The sequence below is a fragment of the Myotis yumanensis genome, unplaced genomic scaffold, assembly GCF_028538775.1.
Source record: "Myotis yumanensis isolate MYYU_CA2020_CCGP unplaced genomic scaffold, mMyoYum1.0.hap1 SCAF_4, whole genome shotgun sequence".
Taxonomy (NCBI): Eukaryota; Metazoa; Chordata; class Mammalia; order Chiroptera; family Vespertilionidae; genus Myotis; species Myotis yumanensis.
Window position 1 is genome coordinate 3,632,695 of NW_027223755.1, and position 14,274 is coordinate 3,646,968.

The 14,274-nt window shown below is 39.6% G+C and overlaps 1 protein-coding gene across 2 annotated transcripts in view; it reads right to left on the reverse strand.

Annotated features, from left to right (window-relative positions):
• Positions 1–14,274, reverse strand: part of ZFR (zinc finger RNA binding protein) — a 76,357-nt gene that overhangs the window by 42,154 nt on the left and 19,929 nt on the right. For both annotated transcript variants that reach the window (XM_070411763.1, XM_070411764.1), the window contains exons 4-8: positions 12,536–12,680; positions 9,935–10,153; positions 5,790–6,037; positions 2,079–2,270; positions 1,294–1,585 (exon numbers count right to left, since the gene is read on the reverse strand). In XM_070411763.1, coding sequence (XP_070267864.1) covers positions 1,294–1,585; positions 2,079–2,270; positions 5,790–6,037; positions 9,935–10,153; positions 12,536–12,680 — 1,096 coding nt within the window. The remainder of the gene's footprint in view (positions 1–1,293; positions 1,586–2,078; positions 2,271–5,789; positions 6,038–9,934; positions 10,154–12,535; positions 12,681–14,274) is intronic.

Here is a 14,274-nt window from a genome sequence, read left to right on the forward strand (position 1 = left end):
TATGTATTTTCACAAAATGACTTCGACAAGTGTTGGAGAGACTGGATGCAATAAGAGACAAAGCTCTGAGGAGCAGACTTTTTTTTTTAAAGGAGAGGGATCTGTTATATGTTTTTATTGATTTTTAGAGAGAGAAGGAAGAGGGCGAGACACAGAAACATCAATGAGAGAGAAACATCATCAATGGGCTGCCTCCTACATGCCCTCCCACCCCCACACTGGGGAACAAGCCTGCAACTTGGACAAGTGCTCTGACCAGGAATCTAACCCGTGACCTCTTGGTTCCTGGGTCGACACTCAACCGCTGAGCCACACTGGCCGGCTGAGGAGCAGACTTTGAAGGCCTAAAAACAAGGCAGTGGCTATGAAGATGACATTTTCTTGGGGGGTAGAAACATTGTAGTGATAGAAACAAAAGGACAGGTAAACAATTAGAGGAGGCAACAAATAGGAAAAAATGTCAGTGAAGTTTTTCCAGCAATTTTATGAGATCATTTCGTGGTACTCTTGTAATAAGACAATGGGTAAGGAGACACTGGTAGGCATCGATAAAGCTGTTCAGATCATGACCAGGGATACCTAAAATATGGCTCTAGACTCAGATGGGGGTTTTGAGTTTGCCCAAAAGATTTTCAAGTTACTGTACACATTGGAATGGATGAGACCACTCATGAATACTGGATGAGAAGAGTAAGATGAGAACAGAATCAGAATCTTAGGAACACCACCATTCAGTGAACATGAAGGCAGGAGAAACAATAAAAATACCTGAGAAAGGGGTGGGTAGACAGACAATAACTAAAGAGACAGAGACATATCTTAAGGTTTACGGTATAGCAGTCAACTAAGTCAAAAGTTAGAGAGGTCTACAGGATGAAACTGAAAACTGGCCACTGAATTTTGCAATTAGGTTTTTGGTGATTCTTGAAAGCAGTTTCAGAAAAGGGTAGAGTGGAAACACTGACTGACTGGAGACTGGATAAGAAGTATAGAAGATAGAGAGAATTAGTTTAGCAGCTTGAAAGGATAACCGGAATGGGAAAAGATCTTTTTTAAAATTTAAGACCATGAAAGATAAAGGTATACCTGCATGGCTGAAGGGAAGAGAGAAGAAACCATTAGAGGACTGACTAAAAATTCAAGAAAAAAATAGAGATATGTGATTAAACAAGGTCCCAGAGAAGAAGGGAGGAGGTGGGTACAAGACCATAAGCAGAAGGGTTAGTCCTGGACTGGAAGAGAAATGTTACTTTGACGGAGTTGGGAAGAACATAAAGAATCTTCAGTACTTGCCAACAAAGTTTATTTTGGGTGTAGATGTCTTCTTGGCAGCCATACTTGTAGGCACTGCTGACACTTTAGTGTTGGATGTGCTATTAAGAGACGAGTTTCCTGTAGCTGTAAGACCTTTCACTGAAGAAGTTGCAATTGATGAAGTATTCACAGTACAATTGCTTGCTGCAATGCTTGAAGGAGAGGCAGTCGGTTTTGTAACAGACACAGCTGTTGAAGAAGTAGCTTGGCTAACAACATTTGGTTCTGTTGAAGGAATGGGTTTACCAAGTTTTGTGTGTAATTTAACCACCTACAAAAAAATAAATAAAAGCACATTTATTTGTTGGAAACTCAGAATATAGATTTTCAAGTTCGTCTAAAAGAAATTATAAAATTAAAACACAAATGATATTTTTTGCTACATATTTTCATACACAAACTCTCATTATTTTCCAAATAACCTCTATGAAGCAGATAAGGAAACATATTCCACCTATTATCAGTGAGAAAACTAAGGCAGAGAGAGATGAAATGACTTGGCCACATGCATACCAACCTACGCTTAAGCATGACAAAAGGAGGAAAATAAACATACAATTTTCCAATTGATAGAATAAATGATCTAGTTCAATCTAAAGACAGGTCTCTAGTCTTCTTTTATATATATGTTAGCACATAAACAAGGCTTATCCCACAAAGTTTTGGAGCCACCTTTGCTTACACCGCTCCCCTCAGCTCCCTACTGAAAAGGTAAAAAAACAACAACAGAGGAAGACAGAAGGCTGTGTGGGAAAAACACCTACTTTCTGATGCTTAGCACCACGAATGTGGGCAGCATATGCATCTGCTCCTGTACAAGACACATCGCAGAGCTCGCAGCGCAGCTGATTCTGAGTCCCACGAGCAGAGCTGCTGCTGCTGCTGGTATTTTGTGAGGCTTTCAATGCAGCTTCTTTTTTTTTATGTTTCTGTCCTTCTAAATGTTCTTTGTAAGTCTGTCAAACAAAAAGGATACATTTTGTTTTATTAATTTTCTAGATACAAAGTCATTTAAATTATTCAATTCTCAAATCTCTAATACTTATTTAAAAAATGAGCACCAAACAATTTTAAAAGCAATTTAAGAAAAGCATGTGGGACTCCCTACACACGTGATACATCTGTGGTTCTCTGTACCTTGTTCATCAAGAATACATTTGTTTAACACTTTGATTCACAAAGGACTTTCACACAGAGCCATAATACCAATAGAAGGTCAGTGCTTTCAGTTTCAAGAATTTGTATCTTGCCCTAACTGGTTTGGCTCAGTGGATAGAGCGTCCACCTGCGGACTGAAAGGTCCCAGGTTCAATTCCGGTCAAGGGCATGGACCTTGGTTGTGGGCACATCCCCAGTAGGGGGTGTGCTGGAGGCAGCTGATCGGTGTTTCTCTCTCATCGATGTTTCTAACTCTCTATCCCTCTCCCTTCCTCTCTGTAAAAATCAATCAAATATATTAAAAATAAATAAATAAAAGAATTTGTATCTTGCTCTGGCTGGGTAGCTCAGTTGGTTAGAGCATCATCTCCAGGCACCAAGGTTTCTGGTTGGATCCCAGTGAGAGCACATGCAGGAATCACCCAATGAGTGCATGGATGGGTGGGACAACAAATCCACCTCTCTCTCAAAAATCAATCAATAAATAAAAAGTTAAAGAACAAACAAAAAAAGGATGTGTCTTTTATTGGTTATGTATAATGTTGAATAAAGAATACTAGACAGTGGTCATTATAGTAAAATTATACATTAAAAACTGTCTTGAATGCAGACAATTAAGAATGCAGATTTATTAAAATGAGAGGAAGTAAATATGGATTGCTGGTTAGTTTGTTTGTTCTTGAGTGGGGCCCAATAGTTACTCTTACATATTTTATTTTTAGAATTGTTTTTAAGACAGACAAAAATTACCATAAAATTATATATTTATCATAGAATTTCCAAGCTGGATGGAACTTTAGAGATTACCCAAAATAATGACTTTCTAATTTTCAAACAAGAGAATCCTTTCTATAAATAATAGTATGCACAAGTAAGGAAAACTGCTGTTTTTGAAATGAAAGAGAGATCTAAGACTCAGCCATTTGATTCTTCTCTAGTCTGTGGCAGCCTGAAGGGTTCTGTGAAGCAAGTAAAGCCTCAATTATTTAAGACAAGTTCCTATTATATAAGTAAAGACATAAAAGCCCAAAGAAGTTAAGGGCTCTGACTTGCCCAAGGCCACAGTAAGTGACAGAGCCAGGACTGAAACCATGGACCCTTAATCCTGAACCAATGACTCTCCCTCCTTATGTTCACACCTACACTCTCATAATCTCAATATTTTTCTCTAAGGCTCATTTCATTAACCCCTTAAGGCACTGCATCTGACTTGTAGAAGTACCCTTGGCCTGTTCTTGTGTAACCATTCAGATACTCCAAATCAATGGTCAGCCATACGTATACTCATTCCAAATATTGTTGTTAACCCACCACCCTAGAGTCATGTTCTATCCTTTCATATGGGTGCCACAGATTCAGTAAATCTCTTAGGTTTACATTTGTCACTCATAGCATCATCCTCTCTACAACACCATCATAGAGTAGGATACACTCCTCGAATACTAAGACCAACATCTTTGCTCCCTTTCATGTTTAATCCTGGTCACTGTAAATATTCTTTACCTATCCCTTCTCCTCCAACCATGCAATCACAATGAGACCATTTCCTATCACACTCAAAATAGAGAGAAAAAGGTTTTATGTAACTAGCCACACATTAAAATATTCCCTAATTTGATGTCAGTAATTCAAGGAATGCTGGTAACTTAAAAAGTAACGTATACAGATGGGGCAGCAGTGAGAGACAGAAGAAATAATTAGAGTCAAAATCTGGTCTCAATCAAATAATATACTTATTACCTGCCAAATGGCTTTTCAAATTTTTAAATAAAAACTAGACACTCTGCCCTGACTGGTTTGGCTCAGTGGATAGAGTGTCAGCCGGTGGACAGAAGGGTCCCAGATTCGATTCCATTCAAGGGCACATGCCTGGGTTGTGGGCTCGATCCCCAGTGGGGGGAGAAGGGGGGTGCAGGAGGCAGCCAATGATTCTCTCTCATCATTTCTCGCTCTCTCTCTCTCTCCCCCCCTTCCTCTCTGAAAAAAACATAACAAACAAAAAACTAGACACTCTTAAGGAAAGTATCCTATCTAATAAAAGGATAATATGCAAATTAACCATCACTCCATCACAAAGATGGTGGCACCCATAGCCACAAGATGGCAGTGCCCAGTCCTCTCAGCCCCGCCAGAGTCCCCCAGTCCCAGGGGGAGGCAGCCGCTGAGAGCAGGCAGCGTGAGTGGCCTGGTGGAATGCTTGCTTCGTCGCCATGGCGACAAGGCAAGCGTTCCACACCCAGCCGCGGATGGGTCTCTGGGCCGAAGAGAGCCTCTAGGCAGCAGGCACGGAGCGGCCAGGCCCCACAGAGAGCTACTGGCGCATGGATTCGTGCGCAGGGCTACTAGTTAACAAATAAAGTTGGGGAGTTGTACTAATTAGACTCATGCCTAAATCACATATTTTAAGGTGTAGCAACCAGAATAAAAGACCAAAAAAATGGGGGGGAGGAGGGAATAAAGGTTCTGCATGCTACATTAGTATTTTTGAAAAATTCACTTCCCTACACCTTTCTTGTTTCCTGAATTCCTACCCTCATGGAGAAGATTATATAGAAATAAGCAATACCTTATAAAGCAAATATAAAAGTCAGTCTTATTAGAAGCATCCCAAGAATTGTAGATTATTAAAAGAATTTTTCTTTAATTCCAGAAACACAATTTTTCCTGCTAGTTATAGGCTCCAAAAACTAATACATTTGACAAAGTTCTTTCATCTTTAATGTAAGTGTGTAAACAATTATCTTTATGATCATCCTTTTTCAGCTGTAAAATTCTATATATACACTCATATACAGACCTTGAAGAAGAGATAGGAAAATCAAAAATTTTGTATAAAGTCTTTTAAAAGCAAGTTATAAATGCTAAAAAAGAAATAAAAATTCAATCTTTCCCCCAAAACCCAATTAAGTCAAATATAAAACTTTTAAGCTAAATCTAAGGTTTACTTAAAGAGCAAAGTATTCTTCTTAAATAAAAAAAGCTCAATATGCCCATTTTACATTTACATTCATAATCATTTTTACAGGTTTTAAAAAAATTTATCTTTATTGTTGAAAGTATTACATACGTCCTACTTTTTTCCCCATTAACCCCCTCCACCTGGTACCCACCTGCCCTATGGTTTTTTCTTAATAGAATTCTTATGTCTTAATACAAATACCTTTTCAAAAATGGCCATTTAATGAACTATGTGTATTAGCTAAACTCAGAGAAGAAACTGGAAACCTTCTTTGTAAACACGAGTTATAATATCAACCATATTTAACTGTTAAAAAATAACCACTGAAGACTTGTGGTAAAACATACAACATAAGTACCTGTGGTCCAGCACAGCTGATCTTACAAACATCGCAATAGTGAATCTGGGGTGGTTTGGGAGGCTGTTTTGGTTTCAGTTGCTTATTTTGGAATGGTGCTTTTTTAGTAAAGGTGGTCCCTGTCCAGGCAGCTGTGGCAGCAGCAGCAGCAGCTGCTGCCGCTGCCTGCTTCTGTTGCTGCTGCTGCTGTTGGTAGTAGGAGGATGCAGCTGAATACACTGCTGCTTCATAACCTGAATAAGATGTACCTTACAAACAAAGTAAAACAAAGATTTTGTTACATAATTATACAAGGCCAAGCTGAATGTTACAAATTTAAATCCCATAAATTCTGTTAATAATGGTAGGTTTACACATGCATATTTACAAATAATGTATCCTTCTTGAAAAACAAACCTAGAAAACATTTATCCTCCTTTTATATATAAGTCAATCAACAAGTATTTACTCAACACCTACCGGGTGCTGGGGAGTAGAAAGAATGTGTAAGGTATAAGATTTGGTCCTTGTCTTAAAGAAGCCTGTAGTTCAGTTGGAGGAATGTGACAGAATATTTGGTAACCTATGTGGCTACAGAACTGGTTACTATTTCACTGTAAGAGTGAGACGTAGATGAAAGGTAACAGGCCCACAGATTACTTGGTTAATTACAAAAGGAAAGGGGTATTTTTACAAAGGAGAGATTTGTCAGTCACTACTGTGGAGTGCGGCCACAGTGTTTGGACAGGTTCAAGCCTCGGACTAATGAGAGGGCACAGTCCTCCCATGGCCGCGTGCAAGTCCCAGCTTGGAGGGCAGAGCCCTCCCAGCACAATTATAGCCAACAGCTATCGTTGTAAGCTTGAACCTATGGTCCGAACCCGTGATCACATGTTTCTGAGTAATGTGGGCTTGATAGAGTTCATGTGCATGTAATTGAGTAGGATCGAAACCCACGAGAATGCTGTAAACATCTTGACCACGCCCTTACTTTGCCTTGTGGAATCTGCTATAATATAAAGACACGGCTTGTAGTCTGTGGCACTGTTGCTAGCTCTCCATCAGAGAGGACAGCGTCCCACCCAGACCCAGCTTTCTTCTCTTGTCTGTCTTTTCTCCATCCTTCACCGCCCCCTCTCAGGGTCACTGAACCTGGCTGAGCTGGCGCGGCACATAAGGGCCCAATGTGGGGCTGAGTATGCCATGGCCGTGCCGGCTCGCCACACACCACTTTAACCAGTGATTTATACTTGGTATCATCAATAAAGCATAAAAGGACATTATTTACTATGTGTTCCTGATATGATGAAATGGGAAGTTTGTTTTGTTTTATTGGCTAAAAAGCTGCCAGAAACTAAGCATAAAGAAATCAGATAAATCCAGATTCTACAACTGGCCTAACTCTTTAAGACAGTGGTTCCCAAACTTATTTGGCCTACTGCCCCCTTTCCAGAAAAATTACTCAGCCCCTGGAAATTAATTTTTTTAAAATTTTAATAGCAGTTATTCATCGCCCCCAAATGCACCTGTGGCCATCACTGCCCCCCTGGATCGCTGCAGCACCTACCAGGGGGCGGTAGCGCCCACTTTGGGAATCACTGCTTTAAGACATCGGTTACCAACCTTTTGGACCTCACGGACCAGTGGTCCGCCGACCACCGGTTGGCGACCGCTGCTTTAAGAAATGTCAAGGTCATGAGAGAGAAGATAAAAATAGGGGATTATTCTACATTAAAATAAAACACCCTCTAACAACACATGACAACCAAACACAATGCATGATCCTTGATTGGACCCTGAATTTAAAACAAAGCACAAGCACACAGAAAGCCCAGCCATAAGATACATTCTAGAGAAATTTATTAGATAATCCATGTTCAAATCCTTTTTCTGACATGTGCAATGTGGCTATTTAAAAGAAAGCCCTTAGTCTTAGGAAATACATGCTGAAAAATCTGGGCAAATCACCATGTCATCTTCCATCTGCAACTTTTATACCAGTATATTTCTGAACCATTTGAAAATATGTATTTTAGAGGAGAGATAAAGTAAATATGACAAAATATTAATAAATCGGTGAATCTAGGTAAATGGTATACGAACATCTGAACTATTATTTCAACTTTTCTGCAGAAAGAAACTTTTCTAAAATAAAAAGCTAGTGAATAACATTAACCAAAGGAATGATAGATATATCTTCATATTTAGTGACATGAAAAGACATTCACAATAAGAAAGTAGTTTACACAATAGTATGTATAAGACAAATTCTTTTTTATAAAGAAATCATGAGGTTTAGGTATGTATATTCCCATGGAAGAAAAGTATATGCAGTAAAATGTTAATGACAGTTAGTGTCTAGGAGTAGGTGTCCAGTGATTTAATTTTTTCTCCTTTTTATCTATAGTTTCTAGTTTTAAAATAATGATGTATTATTAATCCTATATAATAAAGATGTAATATGCTGTGAAGCGTAACGACCGGCCGTAATGACAGGATCACGGATCAGCAGGAGGGTGGGCCAGCGAACTACAAGTGGGCGATGGAGAGCTACAGGAGGGGCAGGGCAGCAAGCTATAGAGGGGTGGCGGGGGGGGCGGGGGGGAGCTACAGGAGGGTGGGGCAGTGGGCAGCGAGCTACTGGAGAGCGGCAGTGAGCTACTGATGCACGGATTCGTGCACAGGGCTACTAGTGTAATATAAAGAAAAGGATACCATCATACTCCGTATTCTGAAGAAAATGTGAACCTTTAAAAAGCAACTCTCCACTCCTATTCCATTGGAATAGCTCCAGTACAGTTCTAACTGGTTAATCAGACACAGAGAGGCAGGAAAGCTCTACCTGGGAAGCCCTAAATGACAGATCTGGGAGTAATCACATCTCCTCACTCCAGCTCACTTCCACAGGACTGTCATAGTGAACTTAAACTCTGCTCCCATTGCTCCTTTCATAACATCTCCTCTTGGCACCCTTTCTACCCACAAGATAAAGACAGACTCCACAGCCCTAGCCAGTGTGCTCAGTGGTAGAGTGTTGGCCTATGCACCAAAGGCTCATGGCTTCAATTTCAGTCAAGGGCACGTACCTCAGCTGCAGGTTTGTTCCTGGGCCCCGGTGGAGGCGTGTGCAGGAGGCAACCAATCGATTTGTCTCTCTCATGACGATGTATTTTTTCTCTCTCTCCCCCTCCCTCCCTCTCTTTCACTCTCTGAAAAGCAATGGAAAAAATATCCTCGGGTGAGGATTAACAACAACAAAAAGACACTATAGCAGAGCCTACAAGGCTTTTTCACACTGACATTTCCAGCCTCTTCTCCTGGTATTATCCCATATATCCTGTGTTCCAGGCACACTGAACTCTCATTCCGCAATACTCTACGCCTGCCTAATTCCCACTGTATCCCTACCAACACAGCATTTGGCATAGAGTAAGAGACCAAAAAAATCTCTTAAGAAATTAAATAGTTAATTCAGTAGCTAGGATTCTAACACAAAGTATCAAGAGGTAAGAACTGAAATTACCAATGTCACCTTAAATCCTCTACAGAACAAAATAGGGTATTAAGGAATAAATAAAATGCAAAACAATAAACCATACAGTAGTACCAGAAGATTAAGTGTCTACAAAAAAGTAATGTGTGACTTTAATTACTGAAATACTGAGGTTACCTCAGCCAGAAATTAGCAAGAGCACTAGACATAGCAAGGTTTCAGTAATTATAGTTCTCTAAGAAAAATATATGATTATTTAAGGAAAATGAAACTACTCTGTCCTTCTGAGGTGTGTTATATAACCATTATCTTATGAATGTTTACAAGTGTTAACCAGTATTGTCAAGATTACTTCTTCCTGATAATAAATATGAAATACTAGCTCCTTGGGGGCTGAAATAAAGAATATAACTTGTCAGCAATATTCCTTTAACTTTTCAAACTCATTTGGAAAAGTCAGAAAGAGAATAGAATACTACTAGTAGAATACTGTTATTTTTTCTAATTGCAATGCTAGGCCCAGGACTCATGACTAGCTTTCAAATGTCCAAAGAGCATTAATGTCCTGCTAAAATCTTCCTGTCTTTAAAAAAAACAAACACACAAGCAAACCATACAACTTAGAAAGTCTTTCTAGTTTCTTGATTTATTTAAACACTTTTTATCAGCTTACCAGAATAAGTGACTGCCGTGGTACTGTAAGTAGCACTCTGGGTGTAGGATGGCACCACAGTAGCTGCAGCTGCTACTGGCTGTACGGTGGAAGATACAGGATAAATGGAGAAAGTAGTGGTAGCTGGACTCGGTGTCGCTGGTTTTATGGCTGTCACTTGTCGAGTTTGCTGGGCTTGTGTATACTGAGTTGCACCTTGGCTATAACCTGCTTTGGGGGCTAAATTAAAAAAGAGATATCAGAAAATTAGAAGGGTAAACCACTTATAATATTCAACTTACTGTGGTGGTCTGGAGCCAAACCCACAGTATCTCCAAGGTATGCCTGTAGTTACTATACCAACATCTTGGAAAACTAGAGAAAGTAGGTTAAATGTTAACTGTAAACTAGATGCCAGTAATTTCTTCTTGGCAAAAGGGGTGAAATTCTTATTACCAATTGAACAAAATATAACATCTATATAAATTACTATCCCATCCCAGATGCTGTCCATATATTTCCAAAATAATATTTTGTAAAAATTTACAACTAACTGAAATATCAGTACTACTTAAAACAGGTATTAATAAATAAAGTTTTTGAAAAACGTGTGTGTTTTTAGGCTAGCCTACTTGAAAGTTAGGCTTAATACTGGGAACAGAAGAGAGAGGACCTCAAAGTACATATTTCAATTCACAGGAAAAATTTCAATGTTTAATTATATGGGACTTGTTTATATATCAGCCATCACACTTTATTGACTTTTCCGTAATTCCAACTCACAAGGTGCTAACCATTCTTCCAATGCAATAGCTTGAATGCAGCTACTCTTAAATGGCTACCACTCATGTCTCTGCTAAACTTTCTGCTGCCTTTGACCATATTCAAAACAAATCTTATGAGCTTTAGTACTAATCAATAATTTAATAATTAGTCACTAATTAATGATCACCAAAGCATACAAATGTCATTTCTAAGAAAGCCCAAATACCACCGGGGCAAACTCATTTTATGCTCAATTACCAAAAGGTAGCTTAAGTAAATAGCACCTAAGAGCATAAAACTTTTTTTCTAGAGAGAGGAAGGGGGAAAGAAAGAGAGACAGAGAGAGCGAGCGAGAGAGAGCAAGAGAACGATTGGCTGCCTCCCACATGCACCCCGACTAGAGATGGAACCTGTAACCTGGGTATGTGCCCTGATCAGGAATCAAATCCACCATCTTTGGTGTCAGGATGACGCTCCAATCAATTGAGCCATACCGTCCAGGGCAAGAGTTTAGAAAACTAAAACTGTGTAGTTAATGTCAGCACTTACACTAAATCAAGGTCTTTTGATTCTCAGACAACGCAATACTTTTAAGCACAATCTAATTTTGATAATTAACCAGGAAATTCACAATAGACTGCTGTACCTGCAAATCAGAGATGAGACTATAAGAAAATTCAGGGTCATTTTAATTCAAAATCTTTTTAAACCACTTTTAAAAATACCTAACATCTTAGAATTAGAAGTACCCTAGAGAGATACAGGTCCACTACCTCATTTACAAATAAGAGAACATATAGTGGTAAGCCAATTCTACTCTTTTCTATCCAAGACTCCACCCACTCTCTCATGCTCCTTCAAAAATAATGAAAGTAAAGGAGCTGCCTACTTTCCAAAGCCCAGAGAGCTTTGTTTTAAAAGTTGTCAAATCTCTGCCCTAACCGGTTTTGCTCAATGGATAGAGCGTCGGCCTGCAGACTCAAGGGTCCCAGGTTCGATTCTGGTCAAGGGCATGTACCTTGGTTGCAGGCACATACCCAGTAGGGAGTGTGCAGGAGGCAGCTGATGGATGTTTCTCTCTCATCGATGTTTCTAACTCTCTATCCCTCTCCCTTCTTCTTTGTAAAAAATCAATAAAATATATTTTTTAAAAAATAAATAAATAAAAATAAAAGTTGTTAAATCTCGCCCTGGCCAGGTGGCTCGGTTGGTTGAAGCATTGTCCTGTACACCTAAATGATAACGGGATCGATCCCTAGTCAGGCACATGCAGGAAGCGGCTGACCAATGTTTCTCTGTCTAAAAAAATCAATAAAAACTTATCTTTGGGTAAGAATTTTTTTAAAAAGAAAATTGTGAAATCTCTATGAAAAAATCCATCTTTTAAAGACTCCTAGTATATAGGGTTCTTTGCAAACGAAACACCGCCTGCATTTGAGCCCACTGTATTATCCGTGGCTGGTTACAGAATCAACTGCCATTACAGATCAGGGAAAGAGGATTTAAAGATATGGGCCCACAAAGAGTCTCTACTGGTTACAAAGGCAGTCAGCAGCATGTCCTGGACATTTCTGGCAAAGACAAGAAGGTACCACCACAACTTCTTTTGTAAAGCTTATTTCAGCAGGAAGTGAACTGTAAGCTGAAGACCAGGAGAGAAGGGCATGATTATGAATTGCTTCCATGGCCTTCTCTTTGGGACTCAAAGGCATTCTAGCAGAGGAAGAGAAAGACATGGCTAGAACCTGTTACACCGTGTAATATAACACAATCAGTTTAGATTAACTTCATTAAAAAGACGCTAAGTAATATATTTCAATAGTGTACAATGAAACTGTGAAAGTTAATAAAACCCACCTGTCTGATAGTAGGTTTCAGCAACAGAAGGCTGAGGCTGGGCAGCGGCAGCTACAGCAGCAGCAGTTGCTGTTGGTTGTTGGTAGTACTGCTTACTATCGTAAGCTACTGCAGGAGCCGTGGATCTTACATACGAGTATGAGTCCTAAGGAAAAAGAATGAAAGAAAACCTTGCTATGAGGAAGAGGCAGTAAATGCTCCTCCTCTTACTATACAAAAGTATAATAAAGGAAATTAAAAAACCAAATATATACTTAGACCTAGACATGAGTCAAATTCAATTACAAAAGGGGATACATTTTGGACTTCATTAAATAAGGTCAAAACCATTTCAAGCATCATGTTTAACTTTTAAAATCAGAAAAATTAGCAATGCTTATTTTTTAAAAATTAGTTTTATTAAAAAACTCATAGCAGCTTTTCCTTAAAAATGGATCCCCTAGTAAAGAACGCCGGTGTGAACTAAATTTTGTGTTTGCTCCAACTTTTTCATTCTCCCTTATTTACTACTGACATTAACATAGTAATGAATAGGAGCTTCCAGATGGAGGAGAGGGGAACGGAGGTGCCAGGGAGAAGGCACATCCTATATAATAAAAGGGTAATATGAAAATTGACCCTAAGGGCAGAACGACCGCTGGACCAGTCACTATGAGGCGCACTGACCACCTCTTGGCCCCTTTCCCCGGCCAGCAGGCTCCGATCACCTGATGGCCACCCGTGGCGGGGGCAGGGCCAGCAAGCGGGCGGGAACAGGCTGACCTCTTGGGTCCCTTCCCCCAGCCGTCTGACACCAATCACCTGATGGTGAACAGGGAACCAGGGAACCGGGGGTGGGTGGGGGCGGAGCCAGCTGCAGGTAGCTGGGGAAGATGGCCCTGATCGCAGGCCAGGCCTAGGGACAGAACCAGTGCACAAATTTCGTGGGCCAGGCCTCTAGTTATATATAAATCTCCAAGGCAATGAAGATCAAGGTGAACTAGGTGAATTCCTGTGCTGCATAAAGTGAGGGATGAGAAGGCATGCAGATAGAAAGGCTGAAGAAATAGGCAGGGTGCAAAAAAAGATGGGCTTCATACACCCTATTAAAAAAAATGGAATTTATTATATTCTGTCTCTGGACATATTGAAGATGATCGCAAAAGTCAAAAGGAATTCCATGTTAGTAACTTGCCATATATTATAGCAAATACTAATATTGTTAATTCATATGTCAATTTCTTAATTCAAATTCCTATAATTGGAAAGAATATAGAAAAACCAGGCCAAGTCCAGAAGGATCAAAGTTTAAAAAACAGATCCTAAAAGCAAACAAACCAAAAAATGGGTTAATTTGCACAGTAAAGGAAACCATCCACAAAATGAAAAGACAACCCACTAATGGGAGAACATATTCGCAATGATACATAGCTCGGGCTTGTAGTCCTCAAAATAGGAGGCACAGCTGTGATTCCAGTGGGCAAATAATGCCACAATACAAACAAGGGGCACTTTCCCTATTATCTTAATTTTTCTTAAAAACTTGGGGTAAAATTAAAATATTTAATCAATGTAAATTTTTCAAAATTAAAGCAAGCAGATATAGTGGAATAGACTAGGGGAGATTATTAATATAAAATGCACAGCCCGGCCAGTATGACTCAATGGATAAGCATCAATGTATGAACCAGGAGGCCATGGTTCAATTCCTGGTCATGGCACATGCCCAGGCTGTAGGCTAGATCCCCAGGAGGTGGCGT